General features: G+C 41.3%; 2 protein-coding genes across 17 annotated transcripts in view; one reads left to right on the plus strand and one right to left on the minus strand.

Moving 5' to 3' along the window:
- PIWIL1 (piwi like RNA-mediated gene silencing 1) overlaps positions 1–24992 on the plus strand; it is a 73311-nt gene that overhangs the window by 43848 nt on the left and 4471 nt on the right. The gene's annotated exons all lie outside the window — the stretch shown is intronic.
- RIMBP2 (RIMS binding protein 2) overlaps positions 5575–24992 on the minus strand; it is a 400662-nt gene continuing 381244 nt past the window's right edge. For 10 of the 16 annotated variants that reach the window (XM_063615235.1, XM_063615233.1, XM_063615241.1 and 7 more), the window contains 4 exons: positions 24731–24834; positions 23179–23250; positions 16298–16432; positions 12760–14179 (listed from right to left, as the gene is read on the minus strand). In XM_063615235.1, the coding sequence (XP_063471305.1) occupies positions 13991–14179; positions 16298–16432; positions 23179–23250; positions 24731–24834 (500 nt within the window). In that variant the 3' untranslated portion in view covers positions 12760–13990. Of the gene's footprint in view, positions 5631–12759; positions 15785–16297; positions 16433–23178; positions 23251–24730; positions 24835–24992 lie in introns of those variants that run through there. The other 6 variants (XM_063615236.1, XM_063615244.1, XM_063615243.1 and 3 more) reach the window with 3 other exon arrangements.

The raw sequence follows: 24992 nt of genomic DNA on the forward strand, positions 1-24992 counted from the left end.
TTTTATGGACTGTCTGTGGATGTGGACAGATGTATAATGTATGTGTCCACCATCATGGGACGACACAGAGTCCTTTCATGGCCCTAACGCCTCCCTGTGCTGTGCCTCTTCATTTCTCCCTCCCCTCCAACCCGTCGTAACCAGTCATCTTTTCACTGTCTCCATAGTTTTGCCTTTTCCAGATGTCATATATTCGGAATCATACAGTATGTAACTTTCTCAGGTTGGCTTCTCTCTCTCAGTAATATGCATTTAAGATTCCTCCATGTCTTTGTGGCTCATTTCTTCTTAGCACTGACTAATATTCCATTATTTGAATGTACCAGTACATGTATCCATTCACTTGCTTGAGGGAGTCACCTTGATTGCTTCCAAGTTTTGGCAAATATGAATAAAACTGCCATAAACATCTCCGTGCGGGTTCTTGTACGGATATACCTTTTCAACTCCTTTGGGTAAAAACCAAGCAGTGTGCTTCATAAGGGAAGAGTAAGTTTAGTTTTGTAAGAAACTGCCTGTCTTTTAGAATGGCTGTACCATTTTGCATTCCCATCCCTAACAAATGAGAGTTCCTGTTAATTCACATCTTCCCCAGCATTTGCTATTGTCATTGTTCTGGGTTTTGGCCATTCTGATAGGTGTGTAATGGTGTCACGTTGTCATTTGACTTTGCAATGCCCTGAGGACATGTGGTATGGAGCATCTTTTCCTATGCACACTTGCCATCTGTGTGTCTTCTGTGCTAAGGTACCTGTTAAGGTTTTTGGCCCCTTTTTTAATCAGGCTGTTGTCTCATTGTTGAGTTGTAAGAGTTCTTTGCATATTTTAGATAACAGTCCTTTATCAGATAGGTCTTCTGCAAATATACTGAATCCTCTTTTTAAAAATCAGGCTAGGTGGCACTTAGTTATGGGAGCAATGGAAGGTAGAATGGAGGTGTTTGATGTTTGGGTAAAGTTACTGCCTTTGGAGAATTAAAATTTGTTAGCAGGGGCCACCAGGCCCTTCCTGATCTGGATCAACCTATATCTTCAGTGGTCACTTCCCGTGTGGACCTTGGGTCCCAACCCTGTGAATCCACTTGCAGCTCCTAAGGTGTGTGTTGTGCCCCCGAGTCTTCTAGCTGCCTCCCGGGTCTGGTAGGCCTGGACCTGTGAGCCGCTGAGTTTTCCTCGTTGCTGCCTCTGCAGGCTAAATACTTCAACAAAAATTCCCTGACCCTCTTCCTGACCACCATGCTGCTTAGGGGCCTGGGCCACCACGGTCTGAGCCTGTGCCCACAGCAGTTTCTGATGTGAGTGTTCCAGAGCCACGTGCTGGCCAAATGGATTTGTCATCACAATAACCCCATTCTCTCCATTTCCAAACTGCCACATTGAAAAGCAAAATAATTTTTTGAGTAATAACTTTGTTAGGCTTTTCAGGAATTCTCAGTAAATCATTGATAGAATCAGGTGTCTTCATAATTTCTGTAGTGCTGAGGCTAACGAGCTTCAATGTCTTCCTCTTCTCTCCCTCTTACCTTATTTCCCCCCACCCCAAGGTTTATACTGTTTAATTATTGTTATATTGGCCAAAACCTGGGTTGAATTTTTGCCTTAAACTCTACATAGTTTCAGTCAAATAATACTACAGAAAGCCCAAGTTAAGTATGCTTTTATTTTTTAAACCAATTTTAGTAGTACACTGTTTTGGAAAGCTGAAATAGTAAGAAAGTTTACACATATTTGGTTAGTTTAAATATTTGTTTAAATGCATTTTAGGAACTTTATTTCTCAAATTAGGTGTAAACAAAATTCTCCTTTCCATGATTACTCAACAAGATAGATTACAAGCTTTATCAGTTCCAGACTGTGCAACTTTTATATATCAAGGCTTTACTGTTATCCAGTGCGAAAAATTCTTAATTGAATTAACCCATAATAAGTCTTCCAGTTTTTATTGAATTGGAGATGCATAAATAGATTTGCATTTCTCTTGTACAAATTGCATTCCACCAGGAGGATATGCCCAGGATGAGGCTATCTCATGAGGGACAAGTTTATTTGACCAGGGCCTGCAGGCAGTAGCTGGCCTAGAATACAAATTGAGGAGACGTGTTCCCTATGAGAATCGGAGGCAGCTTTACTCCTGAGACAAGGAATCAGGGTCAGTGACTAGGAGTTCTAACAGCAAACCAGAGCCCCCACTTGGATTTCCTAGGGATCGAATAGCTGTATCTTTGTGGTAGAACTTGAAGTGCTATGATCTGCCTACAGGAAAGCCAAGGTAAAATGTCTGTGACTTCCCTCTATTATAATGATGGGGCTTCTTGCAGTCAGGGATCTTCTCCAGATTTCCTGGTGATAGCGCGGCCCAAAGAGTACGTGAGCCTCAGCAGCTCCCCACCTCCCACTCCAGATTGGGGTGCTTTTTAAATGCATGTACCCAAGACAAAAATTGCAGAGGCACCAAGTGCTACATAAACCAGCCCCCGGCTGGTTCTTAGAAACCTATTGTGTGGTTTCCGAATTTTACATAATTTTTGTTAAAGCATTTAGCCTGTGGTAAGGCATATTTGCTTTAACATGTGCTTATTACAGAAGTTATGTTTCACTGTAGAAATTTCTGGAAATACAAATGCAAAATAAAACACAAATCTCTATCATTCTGCAGAAACAGCATTCTTTTGACCCCTATTGTTTTATTCTATAGATGTACATTTTTGTGTTTACAGAAACTTGATCATACTATTTTATAACTTGCTGTTTCATATAAAAATTATCATGAACATCTTTTGTGTCATGACATGTCTCTCCTTTTAATGAGTGCATAGTCTTCCAAACTACAAATCTTCCATACTCTGTTTAATGTTCCTCCACTGCTAGAAATTTTGGTTGTTCCTGATTTTTATTTTCCCTTTTATAAATGTCTCTTTGGTGAACATTATTAGACTTACAGTATAATCCAGTTGATACATAAGCGAATGAAGACAGTAACCCTCAAACAGATGTGTGTGTGGCATGTACATTAACTGACATCCTTTCAGCACTTTGTTGAAATGGCCATTTCCATTATGTTCAGGAAAACTCATTTGGGGAAGAATAAGCAATAAATTTGTAATTAATGAAATCTGGTTCAGTTTTTCAGTTTGTCCAGGTTTTAAGAGAAGTTAGGCACTAGCCTAGCTTTAACTGATGTCTGTTCCCAGTGAGTTGAGATCAGGATTGCTCTGAATACATGCCAGATAAGGACGCTGAGTACCAGCACGTAGGCTTGCCTTACGGGCATGGGTGAGTGCTGCTTCAAATGGTACAAAATGATGTTCGTCCATAAAGCAACAAGAACATGTTAAAGACATACGTTGAATGGCACCTCTTGACCCACTTTGAGGGTCAAGAAGTCCAAAGTCAGGAGCTTTATTGATTACCATATGAAGTGGTTCCTGGGATGCCCAGCGTGTTTCCAGAAGAGCTGCTGGGATGCGTCGTGGTTTTATACAAGCTTGGCCATGAAAGGGACAGATACTGAAACTATTGTATGTTTTCATCTTTTAAAACAAACCTTGGTCATAGAAAACCAACAGAGTCTTGTCCACCTTTGTCCTCTAACGCCTCCCAACATGTTACCTTCCTGAGAGGAGACCCTAAATAGATGACCTTTTTAAAAAATAAAAAAGACGACTTCTTTTAAAAATAGAAAATCTGACAGATGCTCATCTTGAAGTTATTTACTCTTTGTTTTATTATCAGTTTCATTTTCCAGTTTTCGTATTTGAAATATTTTAGAGAAGGGAAAGATATTTTAGAGAAAATTCCCTGAAACAACATACACAACATCTCTTTTTTGGTAAAATTGCTGTGCATTTTCTCTACCTCTTCCATGCTCACCATAATACACTATTATGATTTTTATACTGCAGGGCTTGTTAGTCTTTGCTTTTGATGAACTATTAGTTTTCATTTCCATAGGTAATGAAGTGTGTAGTTAGTTGGCTTGGTGATGAGAAAGAATGTTAATTAATATATTTCTGCCCACTTTACCTGCCTGTCCACAGTGCTGCAAATTTATTTTCAGAAGCTTTCTTACAGTTTGTAATTGGATGGAATTTAAAGTGTTTTGTGTAATTCAAAATTGTCTTTTAAAGTATTTTCTTCATTGTTGAAATATTACCATGAGCTACTGTTGAAATCGTTATTTCATAACATCCTTATGTGGGTTTTTTAGACTTCGTTCCAGTTCATGTGCTGTGCTGCTTTCGTTCATCAAATGCCTGATTTTAATAACTGTTTAACATAGTTAACTACTTAACTGTGAAACAAAACACCCACTCAAATATATTTTTAACTTAATGTAAGTACTGCTTTAATATATGATGCAGTTTAACCTGTTTTCCTGATGATGCATATATATGAATGGCTTATAGATGTTTCATTGACTGTGAAGTTCTCATGTTCAACACCTCAGGGCAGTGCATGCACATTCAGAGATGATAAGAACTTATTATTTCAAGTTTCCGGATCAGTTTGAGGAGTGTCTTGAGATTTTAAGGCAAAACAGACATGTTTGTTATTTGACACTTGCGCTGAAATCTGTGACTCGGGGCTTTCTGGTTACAGTGATGTCCCCAAAATTCAGAAACTGGGTATATTAAAGCTGTTGAAAAATGTGACTTCTCCTCCCTTCCCTCCAATTATAAATGTATGCCTATCAAAAGTCATGCTCTTTCTACCAAGTAACTGAAATGACATTTAAGTTGCAAATCTGGCCTTAAAAACATATCAGTCCTTCACTTGTCTATCTTGATAGATGTCTGTTTTTCAAATGAAACTTTCTGAAGCTCCTTGCTGCATGTTCTTCTGAATCTCCCTGTGCAGGTCTGTCCAAAGACCTAAGCCACCGCCATCAGTACCACACATGCTGTGGTTTGGGAATGTTATGGTTTGCTTCAGACTTTCTCTCTGATCCTCTTATTTAGATGCCATGGGAGAAGGTAAGACAGGAATAAGTAGATCGTTTGTTTCTTTTTTTCATTTTTACTTTTAGAAAGGCTCAGATGCTCAGAATTGGGGCTGTCATAATCCTTGTTTTACAAGAGTTTATCATTGACCCCTGCATATCTTTTATTTTCCTTATTAATAAGGAAATGATAATAAGGAAATAATTATCCTTAATAATAAGGCCCCTTGAGCCCATCTCCCAATCCTGGAACTAAACCCCGGCAATAGCCACCATTCACCCTTGCACACCACCCCCTTCCCGTCTCCATTCACCCATGCACACCACCCCTCCCTATCTCCGTTCACCCATGCACACCACCCCCTCCCTATCTCCGTTCACCCATGCACACCACCCCTTCCTGTCTCCGTTCACCCATGCACACCACCCCTTCCTGTCTCCGTTCACCCATGCACACCACCCCCTTCCCGTCTCCATTCACCCATGCACACCACCCCTCCCTATCTCCGTTCACCCATGCACACCACCCCCTCCCTATCTCCGTTCACCCATGCACACCACCCCTTCCTGTCTCCGTTCACCCATGCACACCACCCCTTCCTGTCTCCGTTCACCCATGCACACCACCCCCTTCCTGTCTCCTGACCTTTCTGCTGCCAAAGTGGACGCTGTTGAAATTATCATTCCCTTGCCTGTTGAAAAAGTTTTAGCAAATGTACATGGGTCAGTATTAATTACTATTTATTTTTAGTTGGTTTTGAACTTAATAAAATTTACAGCATATCCTTGTCCAAATTTGCCAGTTTTTCTTTTATAGACAGAGTTTTCTGTGTTTTAAAAATTTTGCTGTAACCCAAAGTCAGAAATATGTTCATCTATATTTTCCTAGAAGTTTAAAACTTTAAATCTCTAGAGTAGATCAAGTTGATTTTTGTAAGGTCTATAGTAAGGGAACAATTTCCCTTTTCTCTGTATGGAATAGATAGTCGTTTTTCACCTCCACGTCCCTTTCCTGAAGAGTGTTTTTTTGTTTTGTTTTTTTCTTTTTGAGTCTCACTCTGTCACCCAGGCTGAACTGCAATGGCACAATCATAGTTCGCTGCAGCCTCGAACTCCTGGGCTCAGGTGATTCTCCTGCCTCAGACTCCCGAGTAGCTGGGACTCCAGGCATGCACCACCTTGCCTGGCTTCTTTTTTTCCACTGATCTTTCGTTTAAACCTCACTCACACATCACAGCCCCATAAATGTGCAGGGCCATTTGTCATTGATCAGTTAGTTGATCTATCTCAGTATCAGCATCCCATTGTTTTAATTACTGTACTTACCTACATCCTGATGTCTGGTAGGACACGTTCCTTTATGACTCCATATGAATTTTAGAATTTGTTTGTGACATTCATGAAAAACTTAAGATTTTATTAAATTGCATAGAATCAATAGGAATATGTAGGGAGAGTAAACAATCTTTATGATTTTAGGTTTTACCATCCTCCAAATGGCTTATTATCCCATTTATTTGAGTTTTAAAATGTCTTTCATCATAAAGTTTCATAATTTTCTGTGTACTGATATTGTACATTTTTGTTTGATTTATTCCTAAGTGCTTTTAGAGTTGCCATTGTAAATGTTTTTCTTTTAAGGATTATATTTTCTAATTTTTACAAGTATATGTAATTGAGCTCTTTAATATCTTACATGTAGCTGCTTTAATACACTTTTATTTCTAATGATTTGCCTGTATTATTTTGTGTTTTCTATGTAGGCAGTTGTATCCTCTGCAGACAATGATAATTCTGTTTTCTTCTTTCCAATCTTTATGCTTTCACTTTATTAAATTTTCTCCATTTAAGATTACGTCCATTATAGGATTTTTATAAACAACTTTTACTGGGTTAACAATTTATTCTTGGCTTTCTAAGAGCTTTCAAAGGCATTTCTGTTGAGTTTTTTTAGTTTTTCTGTATCTATTGAGATGATAATATGGTTTTTATCTTTTATTCTGTTAATATAGTTTATGCTAGTTTAAGATTTTCTCAGATTTAATCATTCTTGCATTCCTGAGATAAACTAACTTGGTTCTTTTTTTTAAATATGCCATTGGCTTTTGTTTGCTAACATTTTGTTTAGAGTGTTTACACTTACATTCATGATGAAATAGGCTTACAGTTTTTTCATTTCCTTACTATCTTCGGTTTTGTGTCCATTTATGCACTTCTCTTAAGATGTCTTGAAGGGTGTTGCCTTTTTATTTTTGGGAAGGGTTTATAGAAGATTGGGATGGTCTGAGTATTTGGTAGGATTATTTTTGTTAAACCTTCTAGGCCTGAAGTTTTTCTTATGGAAAAAAATTTATTACTTTGGTTTCATTTGTACTTACCATTTTTTTAAGCTTTCAATTTTTTATTGATCAGTGTCATTATTTTACACTTTTTCCAGGCATTTGTCTATTTTTTTTCTGGGCTTTCTAATTTATTAATAGAGAGTTGATAATACTTCATCTTTATAAAATCGGCTGTATGATTATGTTCTTTTTAATTTAAAAGTATTATTAACGTCTTCTGTTTGTTGTGATCAACCTTCCCAGATGTATTTCCTTTAGTCTAGTTCAGTTAGTTCCCATCAACTTCGTATTGTTGTTTTCTGTGTCACTGGCTTCTACTCTTTATCTCTTTTCTTCGGTTATCTTTTCTTTCTATCTAATATCTTAAGTTCATTAGTGTGTCTTTTCTCGTATAAAGTTATAAATTTCCCCTGAAGCATTGCTTTCCCCGCATCCTGCAAGCTTGTCGTGCTTTCATTGTAATCCACTCTCTCTATATATATAGCTGATCCACGAGTTCTTTAGAAGTGTATTTTTTAAAATTTCTAAGTTAGTGCCATTTGATAATTTAACTTCCACTTAGTAGCCAGGGTTAATTTACCATGTTGTTGGAAACCAGAGCTCCTAACATGAACCCTGAGTTTTTAAAAAATAGTAACCAAGCTTAGTTGTGATTTTATGATGTATTGTTCAGTCTAATTAGCACTGTGATTAGTATTTTAGTTCTGTAACAAGTTTTTTTCTGGTACTCGGCTTCATACTCTTAGTACTGCAGATAGAATAGGTATTTTAATCTTTTCCGATGTCTTCATTTCCAGGTTTTGGAATGTAATACATTTGAAAATAGTGCTGTAAGACAGTGGTCCACTGTCTCATGTTTCTGCCTATCTGGTGAGAAGCAGTACTGACTACCTTTGTCCAGATGATGTTTGTGGGGATGTTTGTACAGCAGACTGCCCCAGAAGGTAGAGATGGTGTCTCCCTTCAGAGCAGAGGGCAGGCATGCTTACAGGCCAGGGTCATAAAAACAATATCTTGCTTCAGGGCAAAAGTCAGACAAGGTTACCGCCCGTTACAAAGGACTCCAGGGTCCCTCAGCCCAGGTTTCCCCTGCTCCAATTCAGCCACCTGTGTATGTGGCATCACCTGGTCCCGTTCACTTTGCTCCTTCGGAATTAGAGCTTGGGCAACGGGTACCAGTTATACTCTTTTTGCTTCTAACCACATCTTCTGTCTCTGACTCAAGGATCTCATGTCTTGTTTCCTACCCCTTACTCTGAACTCATTTGTCATAGACCTTGTTGGGTTTGTTCCCTGTCTTTCTGCTCCTCTTCCCCTCCCTCCCTTTCTCCCTTTCTTTTTGTTGTTTTCTTTCTCTCCCCTCAAACAAGTGAGGGCTGTATGCAACCCACCCATCACTGGGCTAGACGGTGGGCTGGCTTGGCCTGGTCATTTGTCTCTCACCTGCTGGGCAGCTTCTTTTCCAGGACTGGTGCCTGCACAACTTATCTGGTCCCTGTCTCACTGCTTTGAAGCCTCCTGCCTTCCCCACATGGTTCTCTGTGCACTGGCACATATGGAAAATCATAGTCCCAGCAGGAGCTGTCCCCGAGGTGCTTGCCCTCTTTCCCCTCTTCTGTCGTGTGGACCGCACTCCAGGGCTGTGTCCCTAGAATGGCTGCGTGCGTCTCACTGTTCTCTCCCTGATTCCTACTAAGTTCCTCAGGAGTTGCTGATTTGGATGAGGGACAACCAGCAGCACATGGGCCTGAGGAAGAGGAAGGGCTGCTGAGCCCCGGGTTCTTGCCAAGGTGAGACCGCCTGCCTTCTCACAGGCTCCGCTTCGGGAACAACGTCTTCAGGAACAACGTGGGTGAGACAGCACTGCAAATTCTCACTGGGGCCTTGCTCTCTCTCCTTTTCCCTCACAGTGTGTGGAGATTATTCCCCAAATCTGACGCAAGTCCAGCCGTCTCTACAAGGATTTTATTGGAAAATTAGAGGCAGCTGTTTCGGTGACTGCTCATCAAATGCTATCAAAAGGCAGCATTGTTGTTTAACCCTTTCCTCCCCATCCCTTTTCCTCCTACTCTATCCCCAAAGAAGTCTTTTAAGAAGGGACTAGAAAAAAGCTTTATTATTTTCAATTTGTATGGTTATTTACATGTATCTTCTTCTTCTGGTAACTAAATGGAATAGGGATTGTGAAGTGCAGAATGGTCACGAGGCAGGAGGCAAAGACCCCAGCAGAATGGTAGGGAGGCTGGAGGCAGACACCAGCTGTGGTAGATGAGGCCAAGCGAGCAGAGAGGGTCTGAGTGTCAGAGAAAATGGAGAAGGGCCAGAGAGGGGTGAGGATGCAGACAGGCCACCTGCGACACCCATGGGGCATGCATAAGGGGTCCTTGCACCTCAACAGAAACGCTGCTCCTGATGGGGGCCTGTGACCATGAGAGCCTTTCCCCCAGTCACCATCCTCACATGCGTGCATCAGTGACCTGGTGAATATCCAATGTGATGACCTACTCACCGTCATCACGTGTGTGCATCAGTGACCTGGTGAATATTGAATGTTGTGATGACCCAGTCACCGTCATCACGTGGGTGCGTCAGTTACCTGGTGAATACTGAATGTTGTGATGACCCAGTCACCGTCGTCACGTGGGTGCGTCAGTTACCTGGTGAATATTCAATGTGATGACCCAGTCACCATCATCACGTGTCCGTCAGTTACCTGGTGAATACTGAATGTTGTGATGACCCAGTCACCATCATCACGTGTGTCCATCAGTTACCTGGTGAATACTGAATGTTGTGATGACCCAGTCACCGTCATCACGTGTGTCCGTCAGTTACCTGGTGAATACTGAATGTTGTGATGACCCAGTCACCATCATCACGTGTGTGCGTCAGTTACCTGGTGAATACTGAATGTTGTGATCACCCGGTCACCGTCCTCACGTGTGTGTGTGTCAGTTACCTGGTGAATATTGAATCCTGTGATGAATAGCTATCATTTCACTAGACCACTATTGGATTTTTTTGTGAATTTACCACTTTTCACTATTACAGTAATGTGACACATTTCTTAGTTCTTAAATCCTCGCCTAGATATCTCTTTTCAGTTGGATTCCTAGAAATGTGATTCAGTGAAAGGACATAAACACACACGTTCAAGGCTTTAGAAAGTTCACTTGGCCAAGTGCATAAGACACACGATAAGAGACTGCAGCCCCCACGGCAGGAGCTCCCATCCTCCCCACTATCAGCGGTTTCACGTTTGGCTTTTGGGCAACTTTGGAGCAGGAAAATTTTGCATTATTAGTTTTTATTTCTTCAGCTAGTGAAGTTGGGCATTTTGTGTTTGCTGTATTTTACAGATTCCTTATTGATGTCTTTGGGGTGAGGTTCTAAAGGTAGAGAAGGCCCCTCCCATGCATGTGGGTGGAAAGCCTGAACCTGGGCCTTCTCAGCACTCTCTCTGCATAGCTCCTCCTGCTCCCTGGAGTATTTCCACATAGGGTCAGATTTCTTTCGCATTCTTATATTAATTTCACTTTGACACTTGATTCATCCTTTTTTAGAGACTTCGGTTATTGCTGTTTTACCATAAGCTCTGTATACTGTTTGGTAGTCTCAGGCATCAGTTCTCTGTGATGAGAGGGGCTGCAGGAAGAGGCTGCGCCAGCTGGCAGCACCAGGGCCCGAAGTCCAGCTGCAACAGTGAGCTTGCACGCGGAGGTGCACGGAGCCAGCCAGGGGATAGCTAGGTATTTTTTCTTTACCCATATGAAAGAGCACTTCACATAAAATGGTTTTCTTTTCAAAATTAAAAACGTTTAGAAGTATATCTCTTTTCTTTTAATATGAATGAGGCTTTCAGTGTAGTTTTCTTCCTTTCGCAAAAGCTTCCCATATACCTGCATCTGCAAACAAGCTTTATTTCGCAGGACTTTTCCCAAGAACCCATTTCATCACGGCCAGACTGCCGTTACCTCGGAGCCACAGAAAAAAGTACCGTAGACATTTCTGGAAAGTTGGGGCTTTTTGCATTTTTTTTGAGTGCAGCTTTAAATAATTTTCAAGAATAAGAAAATACAGTAAAGCTCACTTGGCAGAACACAGGAGTTTTGTGTTCTAGTTTAAGCAGATAGTTTATTTGAAAAGCGTTAGCAAGAGAATAGAAAAATGTTTATGTGAATGAGAGCTGCAAAACAAAATTTGGCGAAAGTTTCTCATTTTGAATATACGTAGGAAAGTCATAACAGAAAATAAAATTAAGAATTTAGGTATAGTTGTTGGTTCTATGAAAATTGTGCCTTTACAGGTCAGGATGAGAATGGGAAGGTCATTCTGAATCGAAAGAACCACTTGTTTCTTTGGCGGGGGAGGGGGAGCAGCAGAGGCAAATGGATGGTAACATGGGGAGGCGCTCATGGGTCGGGCTGCACCCACTTAGAAGCAGCAGGAGGAAGGGTTGGAGCCATTTAACTGCAAGAGGAAATGGTTTCTGTTCTTTGAGTACTCTGTACAGTTTGGGCTTCGACTTTTAGACTAACCTGTGAAGACAGAAAATTACACTCACACTGGTAATGGAGAGCTTCCTAACTAACTTGTCTGGTACAATTTTCGGTCATAAAACAAAAGCAAAACGTGGTTTTTCTCTTATCACCAGAAAAGGGAGATTGCTGAAGTGACTCTCAGCTCAGTCTGGGAGGGACTTGGGGCTGGAATGAGTAATTAAATGTGACTTAAGCACTTTCTTGTCCTCAGGGTGGGTGCTTTGGTTTTAGGAAAATTGTACATACTTATAAAATAGGGGGGAAGAAAAGCTAAGACCAGCTCATTATTACTTCAGGTTTGCCTACATTTTCCTACTTTGGGAAGTTGGTAAATATTTTCAAAAGATCTAGGGAAACATTAGTTCTGGATACTTTTTGTTAGCAACTCTTCAACTTTTCCTATAAATACGGTAGGTAAAGACATTATGGTAGCAATTATTAGATAAATAATAGGTTCATGAAATTATGTACTTGAACTATATTTTCATCTTGCCGTAAGTGTGTTGGTTTTACCTCTTACTTTGAAAAGACATCTGGTTACTTGGAGAATTCTAAGATAAGGCTTTTAGGAAAATTCTGTATATTTGGGAAGTTGTTGTTATATTTTGTTGTATTATGTTGCTGTAGCTGTTCATTAATTTCACGTGAATTCTAAAGCTGCCAGAGGGAATTAACAGTTTGTGTTTGAATTCATCCTGGTAGTGCTTGTACTGACTCTGTGTGAATGACCTTTCGTTTGTCACTGACTGGACTGTTACCAGTAGTACGAGAGTGTCACAACATTGTCAATGGCTCCCAAAACATAGACCAAATTATTTTTGGAAAAAAAATACTCCCAGAAACAGTAAGGTTATGGTGCTTTTTGTACACATGAGAGAAAGGAGTTGTTCAGTTATCTCGCTATGATAAAATGTTTAAAACAAAGAGAATAAACAGTGTTGTATAAAATAACAAATTTTATTTCTAGAAAATATTTTACACTAACTGTGCACATGCACACACCCACACAGAGCTTAACCACACATGGATTTCCTTTAATAAATCTACCACATACTATTATATTACAATATATAATTAATAGAGTTTTTGAAGACACAGTGGGGAAAGCTTTGTCATTCATTTATAAACCGTCCATAAATTACAAAAGAAAGGCAGTCTGAAAAGTATGTATAAAGAGTAAAAACAATTTACAAGTGGACAAGAATTACAAAAGAGTAACCATCAAATACATCTGCCAGCAACTTTGTAAGTCTTTTGTTCAAACGCCAATGATGAAGATGGGTATGGACTCATTTGGAGCAGATTTAAATTGAGTCTGGTTTTGGTGTGGCTTATGCATTATGTGGATTACTTGTGTGCCATTCATTGCTGTGTATTTGGGTATGGCATTTTGACAACGAAAGTAACAGAAAACCATATGCCACAGAATAGAACATTAAAAGCAATGAAGATTATCGGCTTTCTGGAAGGTTGGAGTACTGGTGCTTTACCAAACAAAGTTACTTTCTCTCCTTTTCTTTTTTGAATGATTGAGTAAACATTTTCTGTGTGTAGCCTGGCTGGCTTCGAAAGACTGAAACTAGTATCTTAAAATGCACAGGCTGTACAACTTGATCTCGAACCACTGTCAGTGAGGATGAAGACCACTGAATGCACGACACATACAAAGTATACACTGTGTTTTTATTAGACAGTACAAATCATTGTGCATTTATAAGGCAGAACATCAAGGCGAATTAAACTAGGAATTTCAAGACCAGAGTCAAAGTGAAAGTTATGCATTATGAGGCAAGCATTTTGAGAAGGGAGAAAGGTTGAAAATCATTCCTTTAAGGGCGGATGACAAATGCACAAAGACTGGAATTACAGGTAGGGAGGGAGCTACAGGTGATTGATAGCTATGCGCCCCTGTTTGTTAATAAGACGTCCCCTCCCACCTCCCAAATCAGAGCTTGGACAATGAGAGCAGACTGCCAGCGGTGACAGAGAGCAACCGCTCCTCTTTGTTGTCGCGGTTGGTTTAAAGTGGATGGTAGTGCAAAAGGGCATTTCTCTACTGGTGTCAGGGGAGAAGATTGGGTTTTTTTAGGAAGTACTTGAGTCATGAAAGCCCTAGTTTGGAATTAAAGAAAATTACATAGATTTGGCAGTTGTCCGGAAGCACATGAATCATTTCACTGCACCCAGCTTTTTCAGCAGTTTCTTGCCTTTGGAAAGCAGCCCCTTTTTCTTTCTCGAGGACATTTCCCTGCCTCTCCCAGGACTACCAGAACCCATAGATGACGTAGGTGACCCCGAATGGAGATGGACTGTGGGGGATGGAGCTCTCCTTGCTGTACCTGAACCCTCAGGAGGAACCTAGTAGGTACAGTGTTACAGTTTATTGAGTGTGTGAGCGCCAACAACAGAATTCACTTGGTAACATCGTACTGTCCCCGTTTCCCACCAGGAAAGGTCAAGGGGGTTCATTTGTTCTTTCAGCTGTCAAAGTATGCCATGAGGAGCAAAGGTCCTCTCCCACAGCACGCCAGAGAGAGGGCCCAGACATAAATGTGTGGGTTCCGTTTCTCTGTCTCGAGGGAGTGCGGGGTGGCCGTTGCTTTGGCAAAGCTAAGGCAGGTAATAATTCACTTGATAAATGAAGACTAAGGGCAGGGGAGACATGATTTGTAATTAGGTTGATAGTAAAGTTGGCCGAGTACCCATCAGTCATCTTAAAAAGCGAAAGTTCATAAAGGGAATTTTGTTGTATTTGAAACTGTTTGGTTATATAAAATCCTGATGTTGTTAAAGTGCATTCCTGGGTTGGTTAGTATACGATAGAAATATTGGAGATGGCACACTGGTTGAAAGAAAAAAAAAAAAAACTAAAATGAACCTTAATTATAATCAAAGAAAGCTTAAAGGCCCTTAGTGGATGCTTGCATTATTTCCAAATAATGGAACATGAATCTTCCTCAGTAGATAGCACATGGTAGTATTTCAATATATGTTAAGCGCTTAATAGTGCTTCAGAGGGGTAGACTTTTACTCTAATACGCTGCAGGACGACTTTACTTCGCTTCCTTTTACAGCTAAGTATGTGCCTGAGTTGACAGCAGCAGCATTCCTCTGGCCCTACCTCTCCAGAGCAGCTCTTGCCATGTGAGTGTTCAGTATTCAGCAGGCAAATGCTATAAGCCAAGGGGCTTCAAGCTTGCTTGGATTTAAAATCAAGGTCTAATTCTAATGGAAAACACCTAGTAAAGCATCCCAAAGTACACCTGAAGATACCATCTATTCCGTCTAATGCGATCATTTGAGCTGCATGCTTCATCAACTTAGTATTGCATTGGTGTGCCAACAACAAATCCGTGTGGCAGCAACTTCTCTCACAGGATGTTTGTGCTTTGAGGAGGAGCATAGCTCTCTCATAAGGTAGAGGCATGGTTACTTAAGGAAAACACGTTCTGGCCGTTCGAGCCAGTGTTCAGAGCCAACACTCGATCACCTACGTTCACTACTCATCTGCTTGACCTTGGGTTGAGTTTCTAAAGTAAAACTTCCTATAGTAAACATGTTTGTTAGGTTGTGCTTTTTCCAAGAGTGGCTAACAATGCAATATGCAGCTCTGTCTATGTAAACACACAGTTAGCTTGTTAAGAAATATGTTCCCAATGTTGGCCTTTCAAATATTCTTGATGCAAATAGTAGGAAATGATTATTAAAGAAAGATGATTTGCTTCACTATAAATTCAGTTGCTTTACAACTGAGACCAAGTAATATTCTAATTATTTAGGTCCAATAGTTTTTTGAGACATATTTCTTTTTATCTTTTTTTTTTAACCCCACAATGAAGCCTTAAGTCTACCACATTGGCCCGTTTAAGGTAGCTTAAGTTGGTATCTTTATCGGTATCTTCAGTTGCTCACTTACGTGAAGGCTACATTGCCTGATTAAGGTGTGAAATGAACACTCTTCTTCTGTTTCCAAGCAGATGAGCAAAGAAATAAAAATATATATATAAAAATATAATATATAAAAACTTGCAGTGATGAAATAAAATAAAAATGAGATACTAAACATGAATGTAGTCTAATAGTTAAATATGCTTGAGAAGCCCTGGGATCCTTGTGAAGAGACTGAAATCCTAACAGAGGGCAAATAACCTCCATTGCCCACCAAATCTGAAGAGGAGCCATCCCCTTTTCACTCTTGATCAAACTGAAATGTGTTTCTATAATGTAGGATGGGACATTTCTTTGTGAGTAAAGGCAGATTGATTTGATTTATTAGAATTGAAAGGGTCATTTTTTTGTAAAACAAGATTTAGAATTAAGAATTTTTAGGCACAACTCCCATGGAAGGGCAGAGAAAGAAAAAATCAGGGTATATGCTTTTCGGCCCAAGATATAAAAATATCAGTGCAAAGATTGTATTAGACCACATATGGCAGAACGGGACAGAGATTAAAAAGGCTAAATAGGTTTGCTTACCCTTTTTGCCTTTGAGCGCACTGGTGTATCTTGAGAGTAGTGGGATGGAGCATCAGAAAGATAGACTTCTACGTCGTCAGGCACTTCTTCCAAGAAGTTTGAGGGCACAAGGCCTTTCTGCCCATTCAGCTCCCCCTAAAACACCAGGGGTGAGGCAGAAGAACTATTTATTTTTCTAGAAACCCACATCTTGCTTTAGCTAAAAGAATACAGCTCAGAGTACAAGTACATGGTGAGTTTATTCTGGTTCAAAAGTAGCAGGACTCGAAAGGACTCTAAATCAGGGTTTCCAAATTTTCCTCAGCAACATGCAGAGTCCTAAGCCCCTTTCCTGGGGTCTTGATTTCGCCTGTTCATTGGGGAGCTGAGGAATCTGCCTTTTGGCCAAAGAGTCCCTGGGATTCTTAGGATCAGGCTTCTGAAGGAAACACTCCTTGGCAGATCTCGTTTAGTGGTTCTCGGGCCTGGCTGATCTGAGGCACTAGGGAGCTGCTAAAAACACCATCGCTCAGCACACCAGCCCAGACCAATGACGGACACCTTCAGAGGGTAGGGACCCGGTGGTCCAGCCCAGACCAATGACGGACACCGTCAGAGGGTAGGGACCCGGTGGTCCTGACATGGCGGCAAGCTTGAGAGCTACTGATCTACTGAGCCTTAAGATTGTCCTCCCTCTTACTCATGGACACGTTCTTATCGTAAACATTCAAACAATATGGAGAAAATGAAAGTGTCTGTTGATACCTCCTCAGACATTACTGCTTCAGGTTGGTATATATCCTTCCAGATCTTTCTACTCATTTACATATCTATGCCTTGTCTAAAGTCGAGATCCATAAGTCCATCTGCCTACTGGTCATCTGCACCAAGTGGCTCAAAGGACCACCACGTCACTTCTTCCCCAAACTCATCTGCCCCTAAAGTGCCTAAACCAAGTTCAAAATTGGCTGGCTCTGGGCAACACAGAATCCTGTTTCTCTGTTTATATGGTCTAGGAAATGACATAAAGAGCCTACTACATCAAAACACCTATGCAGTGAAGGACACAGCAGAGTGATGAGCAGCTGTGGAATGGGAGAAAATGTCTGCAAGTCATCTATCTGCTAAGGGGTTAATATCCAGAATACATAAGGAACATCAAAAAACCCAATTAAAGACGTTTCTCCAAAAATGAGATTCAGGTGGCCAACAGGCACATGAAAAGATGCCAGTCACCACGAATCTCCAGGGAAATGCAATTCAAAACCATGTAGTACCACCTCACGTGACTATCAAAAACAAAATGGAAAAAACAGGTACTGGTGAAGATATGAAGAAACGAATACTGGTGCACTTTTGGTGGGAAGGTGAGATGGTACAGCTGCTATTGAAAACAAGATGGCAGTTTTGCAAGATGGAAAGAGTTCTGTAGACAGATGGTGGTGATTGTTTGCACAATGTAAACGTACTTAACACTACTGAACTGTATACTTAAAAATGATTTTAGATCTTTTTTTAATTGAGACAGAGGCTCACTCTGTCACCCAGGCTGAAGTGCAGTAGCGTGATCTCGGCTCACTGCCACCTCCACCTCCCGGGTTCAAGCAATTCTCCCACCTCAGCCTCCCAAGTAGCTGGAATTACAGGCACACGCCACCATGCCCAGCTAATTTTTGTATTTTTAGTAGAGACAGGGTTTCACCGTGTTGGCCAAGCTGGTCTTGAACTCCTGACCTCAGGTGATCCGCCCGCCTCAGCCTTCCAAAGTGCTGGGATTACACGCTGAGGCACTATACCTGGCCAATTTTAGATAAATTTTATGTAGATTTTATCACAAAAATCAATTGGAAGAGGCAGCCCCACATACTTCCTGCATCTTCCTGTTCAGCAACCCTGCCAGGTGCACACTCACTGCCCTGCCCTGCCCCACTCTTCTGTTTGGACCTTGAAGGTCCTACTCTTATTTACCTGTGACTGCCCTGGGCCTTCTCTCTCCAGCTCCATTATTAGCTTATTTTTCTCTGTTGACGTTACAGACTATTTCTAGGCCACCTATCCTTTTTACTTTGCAGGTGCCCCTGGTGATTTCTTCCTATCAAGGGTTTTTAATGACATCTAAACACAAAGACACTCAAAAGTTATAACCAGTCAAGTCCCCCCTCATTAGGTCCAACAGAGATTCTCCTCCAGCCTTAGAAAAGATTCTTCCTTTGGCTGAGCACCAGATGGAGTAGTTGGCTTATATTTGGGGACTGTGTTCTGTGAACACACACAGCGATATACACACAACTCCACTGGTGTCATGCTCACACCACAAGAGGTGTGCGTACACCAACCTTCAGAGGCTCCTGTAGAGCCAGGCCTCCAGGCCAGCCCCTGCTCTGGCTGAGTAGAATGTGGGTGGAACTGCCTGCACTGGTTACTGCTCTTGTTCTTTTGGGCTGAACACACATAGCCCTAGTAAAATCCACGTCAGAACGTACATGTGCCACATCACTCCCTTCCCCATGTCTGATGCCTCTACCACTGTGTGCTACTGCGTCCGAAGTGACGACGGGAACTGCTTGCGGTGTGAATACTGCTTTGGCCGAAGTTCCATTCCGTTTGGAGAAGCTCAGAGGTCCTGTTCATAGCCCTCAAGCTCAAGAGTTTCTAAGTCAGGTTTTCCATTCAACATTGTTCTTATCCTTGCGTTCTCAAGGGCACCCTAGGTCAGAATCTAAGGCTCCCCTGGACAACATTCTCTGTCCCTCTGACTGACAGTCTGAACGCTGGATAAGATCGTCTTGAGTCGGCCTCTTGTCTGCCTTCCCCTGGTACTGACGTATTTCGGGCCATGTTTCCTGCCTGGTTGGTTCCATATAACATATTACCCAGCCTCCTGGACCCACTCCCATCCCCCCTCAAAAGTGTACCATCAAAACCCTTTACAGAATAACTTTCTCTAAAAAAATTTCACCTTGACCTTTCCCTCCTTAGTCCCTCCGTAATCTGATCTCTGCTTCTCTCCTACACCTCATTTCCCACCACTTCTCGATTTGAGGCCAAACAGTAACTACCTGGAGGCCTAATGTCCAGACGGAATGGGAATAGGCTGAATGGCAGAAAACACCAAAATGGATTCCCTCCCAGTTTTCTCTGTGCCCCAGTCAGGGAGACGTCCATTCGTGTTGGCATACTTCTCTGGATTATCTCCCGTACCTTAGTATGCCACGTGATGGCTTGCTTTTGACATAGGAAGGTACAGGATTTAAGGTTTCAGATACCAAGATGCTGGGCTATAGCAAGAACAGCACGTGCTTTAAAATATGGTGGGGTCTTAGAAGTCTTCAGTGACTTAATGCGGGCTGATGTAGGCTGGGCGCGGTGGCTCAAGCCTGTAATCCCAGCACTTTGGGAGGCCGAGGCGGGCGGATCACAAGGTCAGGAGATCGAGACCATCCTGGCTAACACGGTGAAACCCCGTCTCTACTAAAAATACAAAAAATTAGCCGGGCGTGTTGGCGGGCACCTGTAGTCCCAGCTACTCGGAGAGGCTGAGGCAGGAGAATGGCGTGAACCCGGGAGGCGGAGCTTGCAGTGAGCCGAGATCGCGCCACTGCACTCCAGCCTAGGGGACAGAGCGAGACTCCGTCTCAAAAAAAAAAAAAAAATGGGGGCTGATGTAAATTATGAAATAGCAAAAGGAGGAAAAGGCCAGGGAGGACAGCACGGGTCCCTCGGGGGCCCCTGCTCACGCTTGTTTTATTGATATGGGATATAGCAGAACAGAGAAAGAGGAGGGTGATACTACAATATTAGGACCGGTGGGGTATTTGAGTACACTCTCTCGAGATGTTTAAGGTTACAGACATCAGAAAACAAAGTTTCAAGAAATTTAAGATTTTTGGTGTCAAATTAGGTGTCCCCTGTCATTGTTTATCAAATAAGAAATACTTAAATGAACTGGGCAGTCCGCTCAGTGAACATGACCAGCAAAATCATTCTAAAACCATTTGGAGTGGTAAATAAAAAGAAGCATACGTTTAGTATTAATTTAGATCTGATTCCCACTATAATATAAAAACTTAGGCAAGACTACTCAAGAAACTAAGAAGATAAAACACAACTGAGGAATAGAAACATGCAGACAAGTTAGAAAAATCTTAAATTCCAAGAAAGCACCATGCTCATTGTTTCTACATGTGAAAATCTAAATGAAAAGTACATTCCTCTAAAAATATATAGATTGTTAAAAATTGATAAGATAACCATTTAAGCAAATAAAAACTTTTGTGCAACTGCGGTCTAAAAAGATACTGAACCTAAAGGATCTTTGGGCAGATTCTAATAACCTTCAAATAATAGTAACTCCTGTGTCACTTAATCTGCTCCAAAGCATAGAAAAAGGTTGAAATTTTCTTAGTTTATTTGGTAATTCTAGCATAATCCTGATATCAAAAGCTACAACAAAGGTATTCCAAAGAATACAGATTATTATTTCTGGAATATAATTTCTGAATAAAATATTAGCATATCAACTTCCAGTGCCTTAAAAATATTATATATGATGGCTAGTAATTTACTGATGAAAAATGAACAAAGCAAACTAAAACCTTCTTAGCATTATAAAGGATACTTTCTCCACATTATAAAGACCATCTATCTTTATTGATAGTCTAACCTACATGTAACAGTGTAAAATATTAGTGGTATTCCTACTAAAATACATAACAAGTCACAGATTTCCTTATCTCTGTTATTCAGAATTGTTCTAAGTGATTAGTAAGGCAATTAAAAATGATGACAAATTCTAAATATTGGTGAAGAGGAGGCAAAATTATGACAATCTGGGGGAACCCAAGGGAATCGGTTGATAACAGAAATAAATGCATTCAGAAAAATGATTTGTGGGGGACATGTATACACACACACACACACACACACACACACACACACACACTTTTCCAACATGTTTTCTAAATAACCAGTGGAATATATACTAGGGGGAAAAATCATTCACAATCGCAATAAGATCTGTATAATTCCTTTTTGTTTGTTTTTGAGACAGAGTCTCACTCTGTCACCCAGGCTGGGGTGCAATGGCATGATCTCAGCTCACCGCGACCTCCGCCTCCTGGGTTCAAGCAATTCTCCTGCCTCAGCCTCCAAAGTAGCTGGGATTACAGGCGCCCGCCACCACACCTGGCTAATTCTTTTGTATTTTTCGTAGAAACGGAGTTTCACCATGTTGGCCAGGCTGATATCGAACGCCTGACCTCAGGTGATCAGCACGCCTCGGCCTCCGCGTGAGTCACCATGCCCAGCCATTGGATCTATATAGTTCCTAGGAGTAAACTTAAGATATATAAAGGATGCATAAGAATAAATCTATGAATCTTTTCTGACAGAAGAAAGGAAAAACTTTTTAAAAGGAGGCACACGCTATGTCAGCATTGAAAGACAATATTATGTCTATTTCTTCCCAAAGCTAAATGTACCTCTAAACAAAAAATTATAGGTTTGTTGTGGAGGTGGGACTCTTTACAAAATGATCCCTCCCAAATATAAAAATGCATTATAAAAATACAATAATTAAGACAGCATGGAGTAGTGTTAAAGTCCATAAATACTCTGTATTAAATTCCCATTTACACCTTAATTTTAAAATGTATTACATTTTTTATTATTAAAAAATGATTTTTTTAAAGTAGGGAAAGTGCAGATTATTTAGTAAATGTGTTGAGACATTAGTTCTCATAGTTAGGAAAACATGGTAGATACTTGAGATTTACATGTGGAATGTGAAACTATAAAATTGAAACAAAATGAGGTGATTATTTCTATCACCTTGAAGGACCTTTTAGGCAGAAACATTTGACCACATGCAAACATGAAATTCATCCTTAATAAACAACAAAAATGGAGAAGCAAACACACACACACAAAGTTAAAAGGCAGAGGTTGAGCTGGAAAGAACTATTTGAAACACATGTGACAAAGTATGAATATCCTCACCAAGGGCTGAACTCTTAAAAATCAGAAACCAGGCAGAGGAGAGAGCCTGGGAATTCCACACATGCCTGTGGCTGTAGCATCTGTTTGACTCAAAGAGAAACCTACCATCTAGGATGTCATCATTTCTTGCCGATTCTGATAAAGGCGGTGGGGGAGCAGGTGGAAACACATGTGCAAGATGGGGACCCCCACTGGGCTCTGCGCAGGGTCCTAAGTGGCCCTGTGGGCTTCTGGTCAGGGAGGGGCAGCTACTTTTGCAAAGATGCCCCAGCTGCAGAAACTCTGAGATAACCCCACCCCATTCCCTCCCTTCTTTGCCCCAGGGAGTATTGAGACATGCTCCAGGGGAACAGAAAAGGAAGGAGGGTGGCTCTGAGGTCCCTGCTGGGAATCACCAGCAGCAAGAGGTGGGTGGGGTGGGGGTAAGGGGAGGTTCCGTGCTGCTAACAGCAGTTGGCTCTGGATAAATGGTACGGGAGAAGTCCTAAAATCTGTGGGGTTTTATTTTTGTATTTTTTTGTTGTTTATTTATATTTCTTCCTTTTCCTAAAATTTATTTTTGACCTATACAGTAAGTAATCTAGAAACTTAAATTGTTTTGTAAATGCTTGGTTGGCAGCAATTTAAAAAATAAGAATATGAATGTATTTGTTTTGTTTACAGTGCATATACATTGAAAACAGTAGTGTTAGCAAGGAAGAAACAAGTTCACGGTCCCAACTTTCTAGATTATCTATAACTCAGCAAAGTTCTATAACTCAGCCAATTAAGCAAAGCTATCAGCAGCCATATGAAGTTCATGCCCAATTTTAAGAGAAGGAACAGACTAGCAAAACAAAACACACAAAATAAATGAAAAAGAATACAAAAATCAAATGGTATTTCTTGATATTTCAAAAACTTACATAATAAAATCCATCTTCATCAATTTCACCAAAAACTGTAATAATATCTCCTGTGCAAAATGTAAGTTCAGCCTGTGGAGATAAAACATAAAATTAATAGCATTTTTCTATACAACAGTAGTAGTTTTTTAAAAATAAGTTCTCTATGCTTTCCCTATTTGAGAATTTCTGGTATTAATCTACTCTTTCAGTCAAATAAAGGTAGAAGCTAATGAATGGCTCTGTCCACAGTCTTCTAGAAAGTAAGGACAAACCAAGATAATGTCCACCTAAAAGAAAAATGCTGCAGTGCTTTGATTGTAGCCAAAATTCAAGATTATTACGATGTTCTACTGGGAATACATTTTTAAAGCTAGTGAAATAGTTACTTGTAAAAACCTGGAATATCAGGGCAATGTTCTCTGCAGTATAAGGACCATTACGTAAATATCCTTTCACTGAGTATTTTAAAACCTACTCAATTATTAATGAAACATCTATTTATTTATTGAGACAGAATCTCACTGTGTTGCCCAGGCTGAAGTGCAGTGGTGCAACCTCGGCTCACTGCAACCTCCGCCTCTCGGGTTCAAGCGATTCTCCTGCCTCAGCCTCCTGAGCAGCTGGGACTACAGGTGTGTGCCACCAAGCCTGGTTAATTTTTATATTTTTTATAGAGATGGAGTTTTGCCATGTTGCCCAGGCTGCTCTTGAACTCTTGATCTCAAGCAATCTGCCCACCTCCCAAAGTGCTGGGATTACAGGCGTGAGCCACCGCACCCAGCCTAAACATCTCTTTATTCAGTGTCTACGCTGGGCCGGGCTGCAGCCCCAAGGCAGGCGGTGTCAAACACACCCCACTGCCCTCAGGGGTCCAACTGACCCAGCACATTTCAGTTCCCAGTCACCCAGCAGAACATGGAAACAGAAATCTAGATGATATTCACAACCAAACACATTTTCTTTCTAAATGTCAAAATGAGGGAATATAGTTGGCGAGCCAGTGGCTTGTCAGAGCGAAGTACTGTGTAACATGGGTTCACATACATCTTGTCATCTCAGCTAGTAGCTGCAGAGACTGGAGACCCCATCTCTCATTTCTGAACGCAGTGGTTTCAGCCTTCAAGGCACCAGGCATGCCAAGCTGTGCCGGGCGACACAACCTCACCTATCACTGCTTTCCTCTCTACTGTTCTATGTGTGGGGCCTGACTGCTTTGCTTTTGTTTGCTGACCACATGTGATGGGCTTTTATTTCTCTCCTAAAGATGGCCCTTAGGTGGCATCACCATTAGATGTGGATGACAGATCGCTCTTTCTGTCGTGGCACAGGAAAATCTGGGCCATAGGGACGGGGCTTGTCAGGGGCTGGCCGTGTCTGTAGGAATCCCATGATTTCTCTCCTGCGTGGCCATGTCTGTATCAGCCATCCCTCGGGTTGGCAGCCCTTCCTACGGATGGTTCGGAGAGAAAGAATGGGAAGGTGAACACATGTGGCCTCGGTGTGGTGTACCACGAGGGAAGGGAAGGGTGTGGTTTTGTGTCCGTCATGAAGTGCAGTGTCTGGCTGGTACCTCAACATCGACGTTGGGCGAGCTTTCTCTGGGGTCATAGTCATACAAGGCCACCATTCTCCGGGTAGATGCTGAATGATGCCTGCCACTTCTCCTGCTTCTCTCTGTTCAAATCACGAGGGGAGAAGAAATCCATCATGAGGTTATTTCAAACTTAGCGGTGTTCCCCCTCCTTCCGTGTCACACATGGCCAGTGCAGCCGAGACCTGGCACTGCTAACAGGGCCACGTGCTCCTGGGCACTCACATCAGCAAACGTCTCT

This window comes from Symphalangus syndactylus, chromosome 13 (assembly GCF_028878055.3).
Source record: "Symphalangus syndactylus isolate Jambi chromosome 13, NHGRI_mSymSyn1-v2.1_pri, whole genome shotgun sequence".
Lineage (NCBI taxonomy): Eukaryota > Metazoa > Chordata > Mammalia > Primates > Hylobatidae > Symphalangus > Symphalangus syndactylus.